The 18780-nt window shown below is 52.2% G+C and overlaps 1 protein-coding gene and 1 long non-coding RNA gene across 2 annotated transcripts in view; one reads left to right on the top strand and one right to left on the bottom strand.

Annotated features, from left to right (window-relative positions):
- The window catches only part of unm_sa1614 (un-named sa1614), a 53309-nt gene extending 36133 nt beyond the window's left edge, over positions 1–17176 (top strand). The window contains exons 15-28 of the mRNA XM_088607476.1: positions 209–342; positions 888–979; positions 3592–3778; positions 3952–4037; positions 4729–4844; positions 7321–7388; positions 8128–8235; positions 9055–9289; positions 9395–9574; positions 10680–10743; positions 11386–11447; positions 12495–12685; positions 13509–13631; positions 14484–17176. Coding sequence (XP_088463602.1) covers positions 209–342; positions 888–979; positions 3592–3778; positions 3952–4037; positions 4729–4844; positions 7321–7388; positions 8128–8235; positions 9055–9289; positions 9395–9574; positions 10680–10743; positions 11386–11447; positions 12495–12685; positions 13509–13631; positions 14484–14558 — 1721 coding nt within the window. The 3' untranslated portion in view covers positions 14559–17176. The remainder of the gene's footprint in view (positions 1–208; positions 343–887; positions 980–3591; positions 3779–3951; positions 4038–4728; positions 4845–7320; positions 7389–8127; positions 8236–9054; positions 9290–9394; positions 9575–10679; positions 10744–11385; positions 11448–12494; positions 12686–13508; positions 13632–14483) is intronic.
- LOC148648348 (uncharacterized) lies at positions 10893–14947 on the bottom strand. Its single transcript, XR_015926632.1, has 2 exons — positions 14661–14947; positions 10893–14626 (listed from the first exon to the last, which is right to left on the bottom strand). It is a non-coding gene; the product is annotated as an uncharacterized LOC148648348 (long non-coding RNA).
- Positions 17177–18780: the final 1604 nt, after the last annotated feature.

Here is an 18780-nt window from a genome sequence, read left to right as displayed (position 1 = left end):
ACTGACCTGGTCTTTTTTGGCTGCATGTTCTGTGTGCGCCTGGAGTGAGGAACTGTATTTGTGTGTGAGGGTCTAGAATGAGACCCCAGGGCTTTTACAAGATGTGAGGAGCTGTCTGTCTGCCGAGTTGGGCGCTTCTTACAGAATGGAAGTGTCTTGCTATAGTATTGGTCCCCACTGTGCGCTCATTGGTGCCCATCTTCTTCAGACCCCACCTGGCTCTCCACTAATCTGGGAATCCTGGCATGCATCGAGTGCTCCGGGATCCACCGGGAGATGGGCGTGCACTACTCCCGGATCCAGTCCCTGTCCCTGGACAAGCTGGGCACCTCCGAGCTGCTGGTGAGTCCTCGCCTCTGCCCTGCCCCTTGGCTGGCCCTGTGTGCTGAACGTTTCAGCCCAAAGCTTCAGCTCAGCTGGGACGGGAGCTGAAAATCCGTCGCTTCACTTTGATGGGTAATGCAGGCGTGAAGTTTCATTGTGTTTCTCAGACACGCTCCAGAGGTAAAAACCAGCAGTTTGCTCAACCCTTGGCAATCGCTGCTACACCTGTCACTCTGTCTGAGTTATAAACGGGACGCTGCCTGTTGGCTGTATGTCTGATCCGGAGTACACATGTGTTTTAAAACTCTACCTGTCACTTAAACTTAGCTTTTGCTGGCTTGTCTGCCTTCCGAACCTCTTTATTAAAAATCTGGAGAACAGTGCTGCTAAAAAAAGTTTGTTCGCCCCGTCTTCTTTAAAAGTTCTTGTGTCTTTGGAAGATTTATTGATGGATCAGGCGCAGAATTGAGCCAGACAGCTGCGTGATGAATCTGAAAACACTGTAGGAGAAGGCAGCTGCAATCTTCCTCAGCCAGGATGTATTGATCTCTTTTTCTTTCCAGCTGGCCAAGAATGTGGGGAATGCAGGCTTTAATGAAATTGTGGAGGCCAACCTCCCCAGTTCCTCTCTGAAACCATCCGCTGACAGTGACATGTGAGTTATGAAGTGTTCTGTAACTACTCCATTTCTCACACACAGAGGTGACTGCAGAGGGTTATTGTTCTGTGCCATCGAGACCAAATTCTCTGATCTATCGAATTCCGTATTCCAATCTAATGAGTCGAGATACTCTTCTCCCACAGGGACCCTGGTGTTTCAGCTCGCTGAGGGCAGAATTCTTACTTATTCTCCCTGATTGAGCTGCCAACCTTGTGGCTTTGTGACCTTTTGCGCTGTCACTTTACCCCAGAACGTTTGTAAGGAACAAAGTTTTAACCGTTTCTTTCTCTTGTCTTGCCCGCAGTAAGCATGGGTATTGGCAGTTCAGTTCCAAAACCGATCACGTGAAAAATGAATGAATACCTCAGGTCTGGTAACCAAAGACAGTGTAGTGAACAGTGAGCTGGTGAGGCAGGATAAAAATGCTGAAAATAGTCTGTAAGAAATGACCCCTGAGAAGAAGTGCGCCAGTGGCACCCCGCCATGAAGCAGTTAATACTCGCGCTGTGGTGTTGAACCGCTGCTCCGTTCAGCGATATCGTCACACCAGACGCACCTCGCAAATCTCCACTGCTGCGGGCATCGGCGTCCCTTTAAAAAGAGTCTGCTCCATTTTTTTCCACTGAAGGGAATTGCACGAGCTTCGCATCTTCGTCGGCACCAGAAATAAATGGGGTCATTAAGGCTTCTTAAAATATGAATCTCATGGTCTAACGCTCGGCTTTTCTATATTAGGCCGCTAGAATTCTCCCCAGAGACTGAGACCGATGTGAGTGTTCTCAGCTCGTGCACGAGCAGCTGCAGTCTGCAGCAGCTCTCCTCACTCCCAGGAGCCCGACGCCGCGGAGATGCTGAGTGCTGGGTGACCTGGCTCTGGCCTCCAGCGCCAGCTGATGGCTTATCTGATTCTTCTCCCCCCCCGCCAAAGGCATTGGGCTTTCTGTGGCAAGATTGAGGTCACCAGCGGCCACAGTCCCCGCAGAGCGAGGCAGGCTGGGAGAGCTTCTCCTGGTCGTGCAGATCAAGGGCCATCGCTCTGTCCCACCTCGCCGACAAGGACGGAGTACATCCGCTTTGTACCTTTGAGGTCCGGGATGATAGACGTAGTGTAGCAATGTCATCAGCTGCACTCCCTGCGCAGAGGTCTCTTCGACAGGGCAAGTCCGCGTTGAAGTCACTGGCGTGATCTTGTCACTGTTCTCGTCGGGCTGATTGTCTGCTCGTGATCTGACAGTCCTTGCTCCCATCCTCTCCCGCTGCACAGCTTTGACCTTTTTGTGCGGTGAAAGCAAGGGGACGTCTCTTTGCTTGTCTGCTGAACCTGTGAACCATTTCAGTTGAAAGTGGAGGCAAAACCCTTTCCTTCAGTCCTCTGTCTAACATGGTTAAGGTCAGCGCTGTTTGAATTGTGCTCTCCCAGGTCACTTGACCAATGAAAGGCTCTCACTCCTTGCTGCTGTGGGCACCGTCGGGGTGAAGCTGGGTGACCCCACGGCTAGTCCTCCAGGTCGTCTCGGATCCCAGTGAAACTGAGACCCCTGTGACTTTCCCAGTGCCTGATGGCTTGCGGTGATGTCACTGAGGGATGCATATCTCCTCCAATGATCTTTTATGTCTGTGCAGAGCCAGGTGGTGATTGGCTTGATGGATGGGTGGGTGGGTATCTGTGTTTTCTGTAATGGAGTGTATATATGTATTTTTTTAAATCCGATTTTATTTTTAAAAACTCCCAGCTGAGTCCAGCGGCATCCGACACTGGCCCTGGATATGCCCCCATCCCGTTAGGTTTATAGCTCACCTGCTTGTAAAATTTGGGATCACCTGCCAATTACTGATCATTCGTACAAATCATCCGATTCCGTTTAAAAGAACTCTGGAAAGGGCAGAGGGGTGCTCAGATTTCGGTCCTGCATGGTCTATGTGAGCCAGTGGCCAATAAGAATGTATTGTGAGTATTTTCTGTTTTGCAAGTGCCTTTAAATTATATGTTGCAGAAGAACAGAGAATTAAAATTCACGTGGGGGCCTCGGTTCATTCTTGCCTGTTTTTATCTTACAAAGCAATGTGGCGGCTGTTCTTATTGTTAATGCACGAAGAGAGCATTGCTAAGATGCAGCAGCAGCTTCGTGCTCAGCGCAGCATGACAGCCAGGGAAAGCCTGAATGAAAGGGACTCATGCCGACCCTGTGAAGAGCCCTGGAGTCAGGCTGCTTCATCCTCCCCTGCTGAGCTGGGTGTGTGTCAGAGCACTGCAGAGCTGGCACAGAGGGCTCATCCATCTCCTATGCAGCAGCAGGGCACAACGCTAAATGGCTCTTCACACCAGAGTTAATGCAATACATAAATCTGCACAGCAAGAAGTGGCAGAAAATGTGAAGTCATTTCTCTCGAGAGGAGAATTATGCAGTATCTCTACTCTGGTTAACTTTTTGCATTACAAAATACTGTTTTAAAAGTAGCCCCATTCATGACATCACCATAATAGATACTAACATTATTGATATGACGATACTATATTTATTCTAATTAGAGATGGCTGTATACCCCCCAGCTCAGTTTTCTTGTCTCTGTCTCCCTCCCGCTCCCTCGTTCCCGTTCGCGGGCAGGGCCGTGCGGAAGGACTTCATCCTGTCCAAGTACATGGAGCGGCAGTTCGCGCGGCACAGCGGGGGCTCTCCCGGGACGCTCCGGAGGAGCCTGCAGGAGGCGGTGAGGAGCCGGGACATCTTCGCCCTGCTCCGGCTGTACGGCGAGAGGCTGGATCTCAGCCAGCCGCTGCACAGCCCCGTACAGGTACTGTACCGGCAGCGCTCACCAGGGGGCAGCAGCAGCACGGCCGCGCTGTCAGTGCATGCTCTGTCTGCAGGCCCCGCCTGGCCCCGCCCCCGCCCCGCCCCCGCCCCGCCCCTGCCTCACCCTGCCCCGTCATTGAAACTCTTGGTGCTGATTGGTCCTTCCCTCTTCAGGAGCCTGGGGAGGCCGCCCTGCACCTGGCTGTGCTCTTGGCTGATCGGACCTCATTGCACATGGTGGACTTCCTCGTTCACAACTGGTGAGAGCCTGGAGATGTCCCTGCCCTCTCGAGATCAGATGTGCGGCTGCTCAGAATACTTGTGTTGAGTGGTCCACAGTATCCAGAATTCTGTTGCTTTGAGAAGTCAAGCTGGTGCTCGCTTCCTTGACTTCCAAAGACAGTGGCAGAGACGGGCTATTATTGTTTTTTCTTAATAAATCAACAGATGCTAGAGATGATCGAACTCGGGAATGCGTGAGAGAAAAAGACAGGAACGTGAAAGTCGAGCTTCTAAAGAGAAAAGGCGTATCAGTGCTTGCAGTCCGGCCAGCCTGGTGTGTTCAAGGGAGACAGCCCTGCATGATTCAAATGTTGTAGTGAGCCCTTAATGTAAAAAACTGCATTTTCATCTGCAAATATATTTATAGCCCTGCACCCTGCTGAGGGAAGAGAGATTCTGTCACGTGAGGATAATGAAGAAGCAACAGCTGGGCTTAAAACCAGCGCAGTTTTCTTCTTTAATTTATTTGATAAAGGCAGATTAGATGGAAGCAGCTGGGTTTCGTTGGCTGGTTACCTGCTGGGACATTATGTCATAGAAACAGGCTGGGGCGCAGTTTCTGTTCAGGGGGCTTATAGCGCCTGTGCCATCATAGAGCGAAATCGAGGTCAGAGGGGAGTGGAATGGCACAGCTTTGTTTCTGCTTACTGGCCGTTCTTCTCCCCGCAGTAACAATCTCGACAAACAGACTGTCCGTGGAAACACGGCTCTGCACTACTGCTGTCTGCACAACAAAACCGAGTGCCTTAAACTGCTGCTCAGAGCGAAGGCCAACACGCACATCAGTAAGTGACCGTCCGCAACGGGGTCCCTCTCCGGGATTGTCAGGGAACCTTGATCGCCTCCGCCAACAGCCCAGCCTCCTCGAGGAGTGAAAGTTTTGCATTTATTGAAGCATCATCATGCTCTGGGGCAGCACAGTGGCCCAGTGGTTAGCCTCGCAGTGCAGGGGCCCTGGGTTCAACTCCGCACCTGGGGTGCACGTGTGGAGTTTGCATGTTCTTCCCGTGTTTACGTGGGTTTCCTTCGGGGTGCTCCGCTTTCCTCCTACAGTCCAAGAACATACTGGTGGGTTAATTGGCTTCTGGGAAAATTGGTCCCGGTGTGAGTGTGTGTCTGTGTGTGCCCTGCGATGGACTGGCGTCCTGTCCAGGGTGTACCCTGCCTTGTGCCTCTTGCTCGCCAGGGTAGGCTCCTGCTCCCCCGCGACCCTGAATTAGATCAAGTGTTTGCAAGGTGGGCGGTCTACCCCAGAGCCCCGGTTGGATTGTGACACTCTTTGTGGTTTCAAGCCTCCTGGCTCGTGAAAGAGGTGGAGCTGGAAGCAACTGACCCACTGCAAGCGCCCCAGAGGTCTTGGGACCGGAGGCAGTGGTGCAGTCTGGCTCATGTCGCAAGCCCTGGTGTGGCGGCACGTTGAAATCGCTGTACAGAAAAGGCAACTCGTGACAAAAGTAACGACGTTTAGAGTTTCTGGAAAGCCTGTAACACTGTTAACTAAACATGAATTCTTTCAGCGCTTGAATGAATGAATCTCGGGCGTAGGCGTTGGGGTGATGAGCCGGACACGCAGGACGCTGATCTCACTGACCGCTGTCTGCCCTGGCCAACCCAGGCTCTGAACTGCCTGTCGACTCCCCACGAAACATCAGCAATGCAAGGAGCCAAGATTTAATTAGAGGTGCCGTTCACAAACCTGAACACCAAAAAGAATAAACAGTGAGCAAAGCTGATTGCATAACGTCCAGGTATAACTGAATGTGACCGATGATGCACTTTAAAATGGATAGTTCCTGTAAATTGCTGTTGGGAAGGAACGTTTGTTAAACTAGATGGATTACTTGTGTTTCCACATGCTTATCAGCCTGAGGCTATTGGATAATTAAATGCTAATTGGCACATACTGCATTGCAGTCGAAGCACTTGTTATCTTTATAATGGGCTTTGCGCTGTTTTCACATAAGTAGCAGATAATCCTGTAACAGCAGATTAATTCCTCTTTGCAGAGCCACAGCAGAGTCTATTAAGTCTTTCACACCCTGTGAATGATAAACTGGGTGGGATCTCGGCGCATGTAGCTTGCAACAGAATGCTCTTAAGTAATAGTCTACCACAGTATATTTGCCAGGCAAGTTGCAGTTCTCCCTGGTTTCAGCAGACACTTATTTTGCTGCAGTTTTAAAAACAAGGGTGGTAGTTTGGAGGTTTCATAATAGCTTAACTGTATAAGTGCTCATTCAGAGCATCAGTTTACCCCCGCGGTTTAGACATCACCACTTCGGGCCTGGTCATGAGATAGCCAGAGAGATAGGAGGTGAGAGTGGGCAGTAGTCAGCCAGGTTCATCCCAGCCTGTTGCAAACCTGAGGCTCTGGTGGCCTTTGGGTGCCTGCGGGCTTGTACCATCTTCAGCTAGAGACGCTGCACCTCCGGGTGGGTGTGTCAGGGTGTGTCGTTTGGGTGTGTCCAGTGGGCGTGTACTTCTGAGCAGAACAGTTGTCGCAACCAGTTGCCGCGTCTTAAATAATGGGCAGTTAATAATTGCGTGGGCCTGTAGTAAATAGCATGGCAACTGCTCATTTCAGTTTTAAAAGAGCGGATTTTTATGGCAGATTGATTGGGTGCATTCAAGGCTTTCTTCTTTTAAATCTGGCCTTGGTTTGTTTGGGCTGCTGGGGTCTGTTGAAATGCGAGGAACACAAAATCACGGCGCAGTCCTCCTTGGACGCGATAACCCCGTACAGTAGGTAGAAAAACTCCAGTGCCTGTCCTGTGCCGTTGAGCCCCCTGATCCGTGGGAACACAGCGGTTGAGCCGCAACAAAGCAGCATAGCAGAGTTTTAACACAATTTGATTTCAGCGCTGGGCTCTCAGGTTCTGCTGGCTGTCCTTACAGGCTGTTCCAGCGGAACGTGAGAGAGAGCCTGGAGGAGAAACACCTGCGGAGGAGCTGTACTGTTATAACACATTAAATCATCAAAGTATTTTTCCCCTTAAAACCCTGAAAGATGTGCCAAATGCGTTTATGTGTGTGTTGTAAAGTAGTCATAACAATATGGGAAAGTGCAGTTTCTATCAAACAGTGTTATTTTTTGCTGTTCTGTTTTTGTTTCCTTTAACGTGCTCTCTGATTCTTTTACGGGTTTACCAAAGTGAACGAGAACCATCATCTTGCCGCTGTGTACAGTCAGTCTGGGCTGTGCTGGGGGATTCGGCTTGATGTCCGTCATGATGATCACACGCTCTCCCTGTCCTCTTGCAGAGAACGAAGCGGGCGAGACCGGATTAGATATTGCTCGGAGACTAAAGCACAGTCACTGTGAAGAGCTGGTAAGGCAGACTTCCTGTCACTGAGTCGCGTGGTGTTGTTTTTCTTGAGATGCTCGTCTTCTCCAGTATATCATTTCTCCTGAGAGCAACAAACATGCATGAACAGAGGTGGAGCACAGCTGACTGTTAGCATGGGGGTGAGGGATGAGCTTCCTCTGGGTTCAGACTGGGGTCTGGGCTGGAGGGGAGGCTGGGCTGGGATTGTCCTACAACAGTGAGAGTGCAGCCGCAGGTGGTGTAGGACTAGAGCTCAGGCTGGGGTCTGGGCTGGAGGGGAGACTGGGCTGGGATTGTCCTACAACAGTGAGAGTGCAGCCGCAGGTGGTGTAGGACTGGAGCTCAGGCTGGGGTCTGGGCTGGAGGGGAGGCTGGGCTGGGATTGTCCTACAACAGTGAGAGTGCAGCCGCAGGTGGTGTAGGACTAGAGCTCAGGCTGGGGTCTGGGCTGGGATTGTCCTACAACAGTGAGAGTGCAGCCGCAGGTGGTGTAGGACTGGAGCTCAGGCTGGGATGCAGATGCAGCTGGAGGTGCTGTTCCAGTTAAGCCAATTAATAGTTCAACTGTGGAGCTAAGTTGCGGGGGAACAGCAGAAGACCTGGTGGCACCCCTTGGTTTAGGGGGTGTTTCTAGGCCCGGGGTGAAACGGGGACTGTGTTGATGTTCTCATGAGTAGTGTCCAGCTCGGGGTCCCCCTCTCGCCCGCGACTGATTCTCCTCCCTGCTCCCCCCCACCCCCAGATACACCAGGCCCAGAGCAACCAGTTCAACATGCACGTGCACGTGGAGTACGAGTGGCAGCTGGGGCAGGAGGACCTGTACGAGAGCGACGACGACCTGGACGAGAAGGTGACCCCCTTAGCCCCTAGCAGAGAGGAGGAAGCTGGTGCCCCAGAAACTAAGGGGGCGCTGGACACATGGGATTCCTGGAATTCAGTTGTTAATCGGTGAAGATTCCAACAAATTGGAATCGGCCAGCTCTGTGCTGAACTGAATTGCTGAATAATAATAATCATTCCTTACACGTGTCTAGCTGCACATGCCACTCCAAGCGCTTCACAGGTAATGGGGATCCCCTCCACCTCCACCAGTGTGCCACAGTGGCCATAGTGCGCCAGTACTCTCCCGACACACCAGCTCTCAGTGGGGAGGATAACAGAGTGATGAAGCCAATTCAGAGACGGGGATTATTAGGAGGCCATGATTGGTAAGGGCCAATGGGAAATTTGGCCGGGACGCCGGGGTTACACCCCTACTCTTTTCGAGAAACGCCCTGGGATTCTTAATGACCACAGAGAGTCAGGACCTCGGTTTTACGTCTCATCTGAAGGACGGCGCCTTTTTACAGTATAGTGTCCCCGTCACTAAACAGGTCATTAGGGTGAGCGCCCCCTGCTGGCCCCACTAACACCTCTTCCAGCAGTACCCTTAGTTTTTCCCAGGAGGTCTCCCATCCAGGTACTGGCCAGGCTCACACCTGCTGAGCTCCAGTGGGCGGCCAGGTGGGGGTTTTGGGGCGACACGGCGGCTGGCGATCCGAGTGAGGCCTGCGTGAGACGAGTCTGGGAAAAGCCGAGTCGGCGCTCTCCGGGGGGGGGGGGGGAGGGAAGGGGCAGGAAGAGGCACCTGGCCAAGGCTCACCGCGCTGCTGTCCTGTGTCCCGCGCAGCTGGGCCCCGTGAAGAAGGAGCGCTCCTGCCGGCCCTTCAGTCTGTACCAGGCCTCCAGCCCGGCCGGCCCGGATCGCGGCGGGCACGCCTCTGTGGGCCGCCGCCTGGCCAGCCTGGTCCGGGACCCCCGCCGCGAGACCTACGCCTCCCCCAGCACCCAGACCCGGAGCCTGGACAGCCCCCCGCCGCCCCCGCCCTCCTCGCCGGCTCCCCCCCTGCCCCCGCGGATCAGAGGTAGGAGAGACGCGCTCCCCAGGGGGGCTGGGCGCCACCCCTAGGGCTCCCCCTGCCGGACGCTCTCATCCCCCTCTCTCTCTCTCTTCTTCTTCCTCCTCGCAGCCCCCAACGTGCCCCCGCCTCCTCCGCCCCCGGCCAGCCCCCCCGACGCGCGCTGCGACAGCGTGCCGGGGAGGAGGCGCAACCTGCCCCCCCCCCTGGTGATCCGGCACAAGCGCACCCTGTCGGAGCCCAGCCCCCAGCTGCCACACAGCCCCCACACCCCGCGCCACACCTCCCTGGGTAAGTGCAGGTGTGCCCCGCCCCGCCCCGCCCCGCCCCGCCCCGCCTCGCAACGCCTGGGCGCCAACCCGGCTCTCCGGCGTAACGCAAGAGGGAGCCAGCCGGGACCTCCCCCGGCCCAGGTCCCCAAACGAGCGCTGCGACGCCGGCCCGGATCTCTCCGGGAGAGGTGGGCCGGGCTGCTCTCACCCTTTCATCTGTCCGTCTGCGCTCCCGGCCCGGTCCGGAGGCGCCAGACTGCAGGCCTGGGGGGGGGGGGTGGACGCTGGCCAGGCTCAGTCTCCCGAAGGATGAGGATGGCCGGCCACCACAAAACGGGACCACGTTTGCAGACGGTGCGCGCCCTGCAGAAGAGAACTGCTCTTCCGAGTCTCGCTGCGTGTGAATGGGTTTTCTTTGAGCCCTTCAGCCGTCATAACCGAACCGTTATTCTGTGAGGGTATCCTTAAAATGTACAAATCTGAATTTCATTCATTGAGTTATCGCATTGTTTATAATAGATGTTGACTACAGTTGGATTTCCTGTTTAAAAACTGGAGGGCCAGAGCTACAGGAAAGTGATCATTGATACGTCAGCGCCCTGCGGGACACGTCTACAAACTCTGAGAAAAGAGAATTGATTATTTCACGCTCCTGTGGTTCTGCCCAGTCCCAGCGCTTTTCGGCTAAGTGTTCCCACCCTGTGGTGATAACGCCTGAAATACCACGGCAGAAACCGCTATGAATTATTAATTGTTCCTGAGTTATGCATGATGTTTGTCTTTCCTGCGCCCTCCTGGGACTAGACCTCCGTTCCGTTTAGGAGCAGAGACGAGACGAGTCAGCCTCGGTCGCCGGATTCTGTGCTCAGTTAGTAACTTCATTCTCAACAGTCCCAAACTATACATTTCTCATGCGTGTCAATCTAGCGCATTCTTAAAGACCTCCAAATTTCGGAAAGCACGGCCAACCTACAGGCCAGCTGCAGCACGTTCAACATGCCCGCCACGACACAAGTCACGGCACCCGATCAGAGAGGGGACGGTTCAGTAATACATCGTTACGATCGATAACTCTTGTCCACTTTAGAAAGCCGTTTGCATGACCTTGTCGTTTTCATTTCCAGATTATGGCTTCCCTGGAAACTCGAGGGGGTACAGCGGTCCAGAGGGAGTATATCAGAAATCTGCGTGAGTTGAGTTTTCACTTTGGGCGGCAGACGTTGCTGTCAAGCGAGACGCGCAGAAACGGTGACCATGTTCAATAGTAGGGTTTGCGTGCCCTCTAGTGGACAGTAGTGGTAATGCTACGGTGGGTTTAGCACATTGTGGCGTAGATATATTTTTTACACTTTTATTAATATCGCGTTTCTTTCCCTGCAAGAAAGCATCATCATTTGTCTAAACACAGAAACACGAAGTTGTACTCTCTTCTCAAGCCATGTTTATCTCGTGTTATGTCAAATTGTCTTGGATGCCTTTGCCTTCCAGGAAGAAGAGATCACTCGGCAATGAAAAGAATCAAATACATAGAGAAAACACTAACCTATGAAAAACATGTCTTTTGGCAGCGTGTCAATTTAGCTCTGTCCCTCTGACCAGTGAACGTCAAGTTTAACGTTTGGGTAACGCAGTAAGGGCCTCTAGTGGCGGAAATCAGATTCACTGCTTCCAAGAAATCCCAAAAGTGTTACAAGCGCAACAGTCGGGTCATCTACTTGTAGGATCCTGACCTGCACACGTGGCGCACTCTTTACTGAATGATGGTCACTTTACCCAGGATTTGCCTGCATGGAACCCGATGTCTTCAATTCTGTTTTCTTCTCCTTTCAGCTTAGGGTCACCAAAATACACTGTGACAACTCTCAACGCCCTGCCAGAGCTACCTGAGAAAGGTACTGGAATGACCTATCTTGGGGAATGCAGGGATGTACTGTTATGAAGCTCTTTGCAGTACCCAGTCACGGTTTCAGACTGAGACAAGGGAGTATTAAGAATAAATAATTGTAATAATATTACCTGGTGTTTATTAATGTTCGGAAGGCACTATACATATAGGAAGAGACTTCACCCCCCACTTGATCTGGGGTGATCTGCTGTGCGGGGGGTGAGAAACTGCTGCACCAGCTGAATTAAGAGGGAACTTTCGGAGGCCAGACTGTTCATACCCAGAGTGGACTTGAATGAAGACTCGGGGGTTAACACCCTAGTCTTGTGGCCTACAATGCCATGGTATCTTTAACGACCAAGCTGTCAGAACTTTGGTTTAACGTGTCATCCAAAGAACAGCACCTCCTAGAGGCACAACGTTCCCTGATCACCACACTGGGGCAGTGCATTGGAAATTCTGCTCCAGAGGAAAGGGCGCCACCTACTGGTCCACCAACACCATTTGTTACAGTCTTGCCTTTCCTTGGTGGTCTCCCATCCCAGTACTGACCAGGCTGCTGAGAGCAGGGTACAGGGTGGTAACACTGCTGTCTGTATTTAAGCAAGTGAGACCAGTATCATACTTTAACTTTAACTGCTTAGACAGTAAATACTGCTGTTCCCGAATGCTTTATCTCAAGTCTTCCAGTTAATTGAGCACCTTAATTTTAGTTTTTTTGCTGTCCTTTTCTTAACAAAACACCGTCCCTTAAGTGCAGACCTGCAGTCCCGTCTGTCCATCGTTCTCATGCAGCTCACGGAAGGGCATGTTGCCAACAGCAAGGAGATCTGCTTTAATGGAACTGCGTTTCACACGAGATGTATCCACCCCCGCACTAGGGGGCGCTGTGTCGGCTCCAGGCTGGGTTAGGGACAGGTTAACAGTGCAGCACGACCCTCGTGCTCCTGGGAACGAGCTTCTGGTGAAACGCAGGCGGAGTGCTGGATGTGGATGGACGCAGAATGCCCTGCTGCCCCGGCCGGTAAACGCTGTTCCTCTCCCGCTCCCCCAGCGCCAGGGCCTCCAGGGAGGGCGGACGGGGAGGGCAGCTCGCCCCAGTGCATCTACGCCACGCCGCAGCCCAGCGGCCGAGCCCGGCTGCCCAGCTCCCCGCCCTTCCGCGCGGACGGACCCGAGCCCAACGGTGCCTCCCCTGCGCTCCTGGGGCCCCCAGCCCCCCACCCGCTGCCCAGGAAAGCTCTGGTACGGTCCGGCGCCGTTGACGTTGTGTCCGTTGCAGGTCCGCTGCGCTGGTGGCACGTGGGAGCAGAGGGAGAGTTTCCAGCTTGTCCGGATTTAAAGGCCTGAAAGCTACAACCTTTGAGCCTGATTGTGGGCATTGTGTGGCGAGATCACCTGCCGCATTCTGGAAAACTAAACTGGGAGATGGGGGAGCTTAATGAGGACTTGGGGGGTGGCAGGTTTTTAGGGCGCAGTGTCTGCCGAATTCAGTGGGCGTCGTCAGGGAGGAGAGGGGTCTCAGGGCTCGAGTGTGACCCGTGCAGGACTTGGCTCGGATCACTGTGTGATTTTTTTCGTGTGCTTTCTGGTGACGTAGTCGAAAGGCAGACACAAGGAGGAGGGTCTTGGTCCTGTCTGGCGCCGTGTAGCCTGTGTGTTGCTCCCGGCTTGCGCTGCTCTGTACGCGTGAGGCTCGGCAACCGAGACGCAGGAGATCGGGTGCGGCTGAGCCCGAGCACTGCACGAGCACTGGGCCTGCTGGGGCTCGGTACCACAAGGCCGGTCGTGTGACGGGTCTTCGGCTCGGCTCATGGTGTGTGTGCGCACAAGAAACTGCCCACAGAAGACTTACTCACAGAAGTCTCTTGGTTAAGAGGGAGCAGTCTGTAGCGCTGCCTCGCTGTGACGCACAGAGGCCGATTCCGTTCGCCTCCCTCTCACTGCCTGTTTCCCAGCGGCCATTCCCTCCCGTCTTGTGCTGGTAGCTGCTGAAAAAAAAGTCTCCCCTTGTTGCTTCCTTCAATTCCCTTCTCCTCTTGTTTGTCCGGACTGGGCGGTTTCGCAGGCCAAGCCCAGGGTGCGAAGGGTGAAGGCCATCTACGACTGCGTGGCTGACCACCACGACGAGCTGACCTTCAGCGAGGGGGAGGTGCTGGTCGTCATGGCCGAGGAGGATGCCGACTGGTGGGTAGGTATTGTGCCCCAGGACACCGCCTGCGCAGGTGAGGCACTGTGGGCCGTGCCTCTCTGCAGTTTGCGTTTATCCTGCCGCTTGCAGGATATAAAGGCTTTAAGGAAAATCGGCTGCAGGGTGGCATTCTGGTCAACAGGGGGCAGCCTCCCCTTGCGGTCAGAGTTCAGCCTGTGTGTGGTTTCAGGTTTCCCTCTGGATTTCCTTCTCCGCCTCCTTTCCTGTCTGGATTCTTCATTAGCCGCCTTTGCATCTCAATTTTCTCCGGAGCACATTCCCTCCCTCGTTGTGCCGATACACATGGTGTCTTGCGAGGTCATCTTTCAGAAACAGGGGCTGGGAAGTAAAAACACGCGCAGTGTGTCTGGAATGCGTGAAGCGAGTGAACGAGCCGCTCCCCAGCTGGGATCCATTTGGGCCGTGACTCCAGATTCGCTGAGTCCTTTGCAAATTTCCGATTGCTCTCGCAAATTCCTTCCAGGTTCATGGAATATGTCCTGTTCCTAATTCCTTAATTCTCTCCTGTCTAGGAAAAACACTTTGGCCTTGGTTATTAAAAAACAAACAAACAGCATTCTCTTTTGAATCATGTTCAATCTAGGCATTACAGACATTACGAGCGCTTAATTGGTCATTTCCATAGATTTTCCGCCAAGGCAAGTTGTTGATTTCAGAAACTGAGACAGTACGAGGTTTCTGTCATTTTAGGAAAGAAAAACATTTCTTCTGTGGCTCAGTCAAAAAGGAACATTGCATCTGCCTTTAGGGTGTCTTAAACTGCCGTGTGACATTTTAAAGCTCGCTGTGGAGTGGGGTGAAGACCCTCACACCGTCGTCTTGTTGTTTCAGCTGGGCTACATCGAGGGACATCCGCACAAGAGGGGCCTGTTCCCCGCCTCTTTCGTTCACATCCTGTCGGAATAAAGGTGACCCGTGGAGCCGGCGAGCAGCCTGACTCCTGAGCCACCCCCGGTCCAGCGCCTACACGGTACCTGCTCGTGCCCGGGGGACAGCCACAGTACCCACATCACTTGTTCTCCCATGGGGCTTCTTAGATGAAAAGGCATTAGACACAGAATCACACATCTCATCCACGAATACTATGGGCTGTGGGAAAATGCCCCTGGAGATTCAGCAGTCCCAGGGTGAACGGTGCTGGTTGCAGGCGCTGCAGGACACGCTGGTGTGCTGTTGTGTTTTCCATGACTCCATGACTTCCTGTTGCACACGCCCCTTCGCTCCACCATGGGAAAATTGCCATTAGAAATTGGCGGGGGGGGATTCAGCCCAAAGGCCCGGCTGGAAGCAGGGATTGTACCCTCGTCCCCGTGCCGCTGAGTGGAAGCTGGAGCTCGGGAGCGAGCGAGTCTGATGCAGTTCCACTGGGGGCTCGTCACGCTGGGCGCTGTTCATGCAAGCGCTACCGATTCAGCAGGCTGCTTCCCCGAAACACGAAGAGACAACGTCCTCACTTTTCCTGTGCGCAGAGCCCATGCACAGGCTGCAAGGAGAATCCCGTGTGCCTGTCCTGATGAAAAAGAGTTCCAGCTCCGCATTGTCCCTTCCGCCAAGACAATGGAAAGAACTATACATACAGGAAGAGACCTGAAGTGCAGCCCCTCTTGTAGGTTCTGTATGTGGTAAATGTATTCAATTAGCACGTACTCATTTTTAGATGAGGATAAAGCCGATAATAAGATGACAAGAGGGCCAGCATGGGCTGAGCACTGATGGATGAATGCATGAGGGAGAGGGGTTGAATTTTTGTCAGGATTTTTCTTTGAAGAAATGTGCCTGTGTGTGCGCTGACAGTCACCAGCGGCTGGTCCAGGCCGGCACTGTCTCTCGGCTGGCCAGCGCGCCGGTCAGTCGGCCTCTTGTCGAGAAAGAGGTGGGGGATGAGAGGATGGCGCTCAGGCTGTGCATCGCTCCTCAAGGCTCGATGGTTCACACCCGATGGCCCCACCAGAGTAGGAATGGTCTTGAACGGCTCCAGCCTGTCTGAACACACACAGCACCATTGCACCTGAAACCGAACTCTTAACAGCTCAGCCCGCACAGCGGAACGAGTGTGAGAAACTCAAGTCTAGAAGCGCGTCTTTGTGAGCCCTGAGCCGAGAGGGGTAGAAATTCAAAATGGGGTTTGCGATGTGTCCAGCCTGCAAAAACTGTTCCCTGTAAGGCTCTCTGAAGAACTGGATGTCGAGGAGGTGCTGCTCGTCAGTGGGTTTTTGTGGCACGGACCGCCTGAGTCGTCAGTGCTCGGCACAGACAAAGAGGCGCTTTTTGCAAGGTAGCGGCAGCAACACAGAAATCGTGACAGGTGCCCGCGATCTTGGGCCTCGTTTTTGTTTTGTTTTCCCCCGCTTGCGAGCGAGAGCTTCTTGACAATCAAATTTCCTGCCGCCGGATTCGATCAGCGCCGGGCTCCGCGTTGGGGCCCCCTCGCACGGCGGCCTCTGCCGTGGACCGGAAGTGCATCGCCATGGCAGCCGGCGCTCCGAGTCCCGCCTGCAGGAAATGAGTCTGGGCGATAAGGGCCTGCCGTCTTTCGAGGGGGAGATGTACAGCGGCCAGCGGCGCCCAGGTGCTTGTGAGCAATGTTGCGCAAAGGTGACATCCTGCAGCGATGTTGCAAGTAAACCTGGGTCCTCAAAAGTACAAAATTCCCAGTCGGCCAAGGTTCGCACTGCTCTCCGGTTGTAGTGATGATCAAAGCACAAAGAACACAAAAAGCATCTGTGACACGGAACGTTTTCAGAAAGCATCTAAGCTTGCCTGAGAGAGAAAGCGTACCAAACATTTGAAATTGAAATCTCTTAATCGTCTCATTGTTCTGTTCCAACATCATGCCCCCCTCTGTACGTCGAGTCTGTGTGTTGTGAGTTGTGAAATGATCTCTAGTAGCTCCGAGACATTTTTTGGTCTCCTCTGGGTATTTAAAAAGATGCTGGCTGAAGATAAATACTTGAAATTTGTTACAGATGCCAGAGGGCACTTTGCCTTTTCCCCTGATGGGTTACTCCGTAACGATTCTTTTGTCCAACATACTCTACCTATTCCACTCCTATTTACAAACAATTATTTTTTTAAGTAATTGTAAATTATTCAGATGAGATTGAAGCTCTCTTTTGGTCCGTGTTTTATTGCTGTAACATTGACAAAGAGTATTAAGCTGGGAAGCTAGCTGTTGTATCATTGTTATTTTTCTATGACATGAGGGGGAGAACAGACCTATTTAAAAACAGCTTCTCATTTCTATTTTTTTTTTGCCTTAAATTATCTTTTCTGCCTTCGTTGTTATTTTTTTCTCTAATGTTATCTGCTGTTTTTGTCAGAAGAAATAAGTATTATCTACCTTTAACTTGTGCAATTTTACTTTTCATATTTATTTTTTTATTTTATAAACAATTTATATTTTACAAATTTGTTTTTAATGGTGGAATGCAGTTGTGAAAAAAATGTTTATTCTGTATGTGATATGGTATAACTGGTTTTATTCTATTATAATGAAGTTAAATAAACTCTTGCACCTATACTGACCCCTGCTTTGATTAGTTCCCTTGAGTCCACCCAACATTTCTTTATCATTAAATTAGTTAAAATTGTCATCTCAAACACAGAATACAGACAACACTTCAGAGCTCTCATTGTCAGCTAGAAACTTTTTTGTGTGTGCGTGGTATTGATATTAGAAATATGTTTGGGAGCTGCATCGGCATGTGTAGTCAGCGAAGGACCTGGTAACAGGTTTATTCCACGCTGAAAGGCAGGGTTTCGGCTGTGGAGCTTCTTTAGCTGTTTAACAGGTTAATTTTCTACAGCAGAGGCATGACGTCATCAGCTAACTTGTGGCTACCTTAGGAAACAGGAGACAGCTTTTTGTTCTTGTTTAAAGCTCTGCAGTGGGTTAAATTAGCGGTTTCCTGTTGTGATCCTGAAGGGCTGACGTTCCTGTACATTTTCCAGCTTGGTTCTTAACGAGCTCTTAATGTTACCGTCTCAGCTCGACCGGTTTCACCCAGAAACCCTGTAGACACATCAGCCCCCCCCCCCCCCAACAGCAGGACTGGGCACCCCTGAATTTGCTCACCTTTCTTATGAGCCTTCTCCTCTGCCCTTACCACCTACTGTTTGAGCATGTTAGTATGGAGTTCAGTCTGGGTTCACGAAGGCCAGTGAGGCAGGTGTGCGGAAAGTGAATTTTGTATTTGCAGTATCCAGCTTCATACGGAAGTAAGCCTGTGCTAAAATGAAAGGGGACGTGTCAACGCTCGTTTGCTGAAAGCCTTTGGCTCTTCTTCAGTATCTGTCGGTTTGAAGGGTTGATGTCTCAAGTCAGGCAGGCCCCTGGGAGATGCGTTTCGGAAACAGTCTTCAGGATTCTCTTAAATCCTGCCTTACTGTGCACGGGTTACTCTTTGGCAAGTGCAGATTGGGGATTTTGTTTGTTTGTGAAAAGTGTTGTGTGAATCACAGACGCACGTGGGGGAGTGCGCTGTGGGGGTCCTGCAGTCTCCTGCGGGGTGCGGACCCAAGGGACCCACGCGCCCTCTGTCCAGTGCTGGGAACACAGTGGTGGGGCTGGGAAAGAAAGTTCTTCTTTCGAGGAACCAGCAGTGTGGCTTTAGCAAAGCAGTAGAGCACAGAATCTAACCTTTTTCACCGAAATAAACTTGCCTTTTACAGTTAAACAATTTTTACGAAGCTGCGAGTTAGTGAATAACCAGTGGAAATGGAGAATACCAGCACTTTGATACATTCAGGTAATACATCTGGATCATATAATAAGGGTGTAGTGATATATTTCCTCTTCCAGAACACTACCTCTGGGTTGGGGAGATACTACACCTGCTTCAAAGGAAATGTTGACATTTTGACCCTGGGACTTGTAAAGGGAACAGGCACAGAGGTTTTCAAAGAAAAAGGCAGAAACCCACATGGCGTTTTTAGGGATGGCACTGCCTTACTCCCAGACAACCAAACAGCTGGACAGTCTGTGCGTCTCGTTCTCACAACCACGATAGGGCGCTCCCATGCTGAAGCACGCAATATTATTTTACCTGCTGTAGCTCAATCTCCTGCTGCAGTAACGCATGTGAAAGAGGGGAAAGTGTGAGAGTGACCCCTGCAGGACCAGAGCCGA

This window comes from Lepisosteus platostomus, chromosome 15 (assembly GCF_059453375.1).
Source record: "Lepisosteus platostomus isolate fLepPlt1 chromosome 15, fLepPlt1.hap1, whole genome shotgun sequence".
Lineage (NCBI taxonomy): Eukaryota > Metazoa > Chordata > Actinopteri > Semionotiformes > Lepisosteidae > Lepisosteus > Lepisosteus platostomus.
This window is presented reverse-complemented; position numbering and strand designations above follow the sequence as displayed.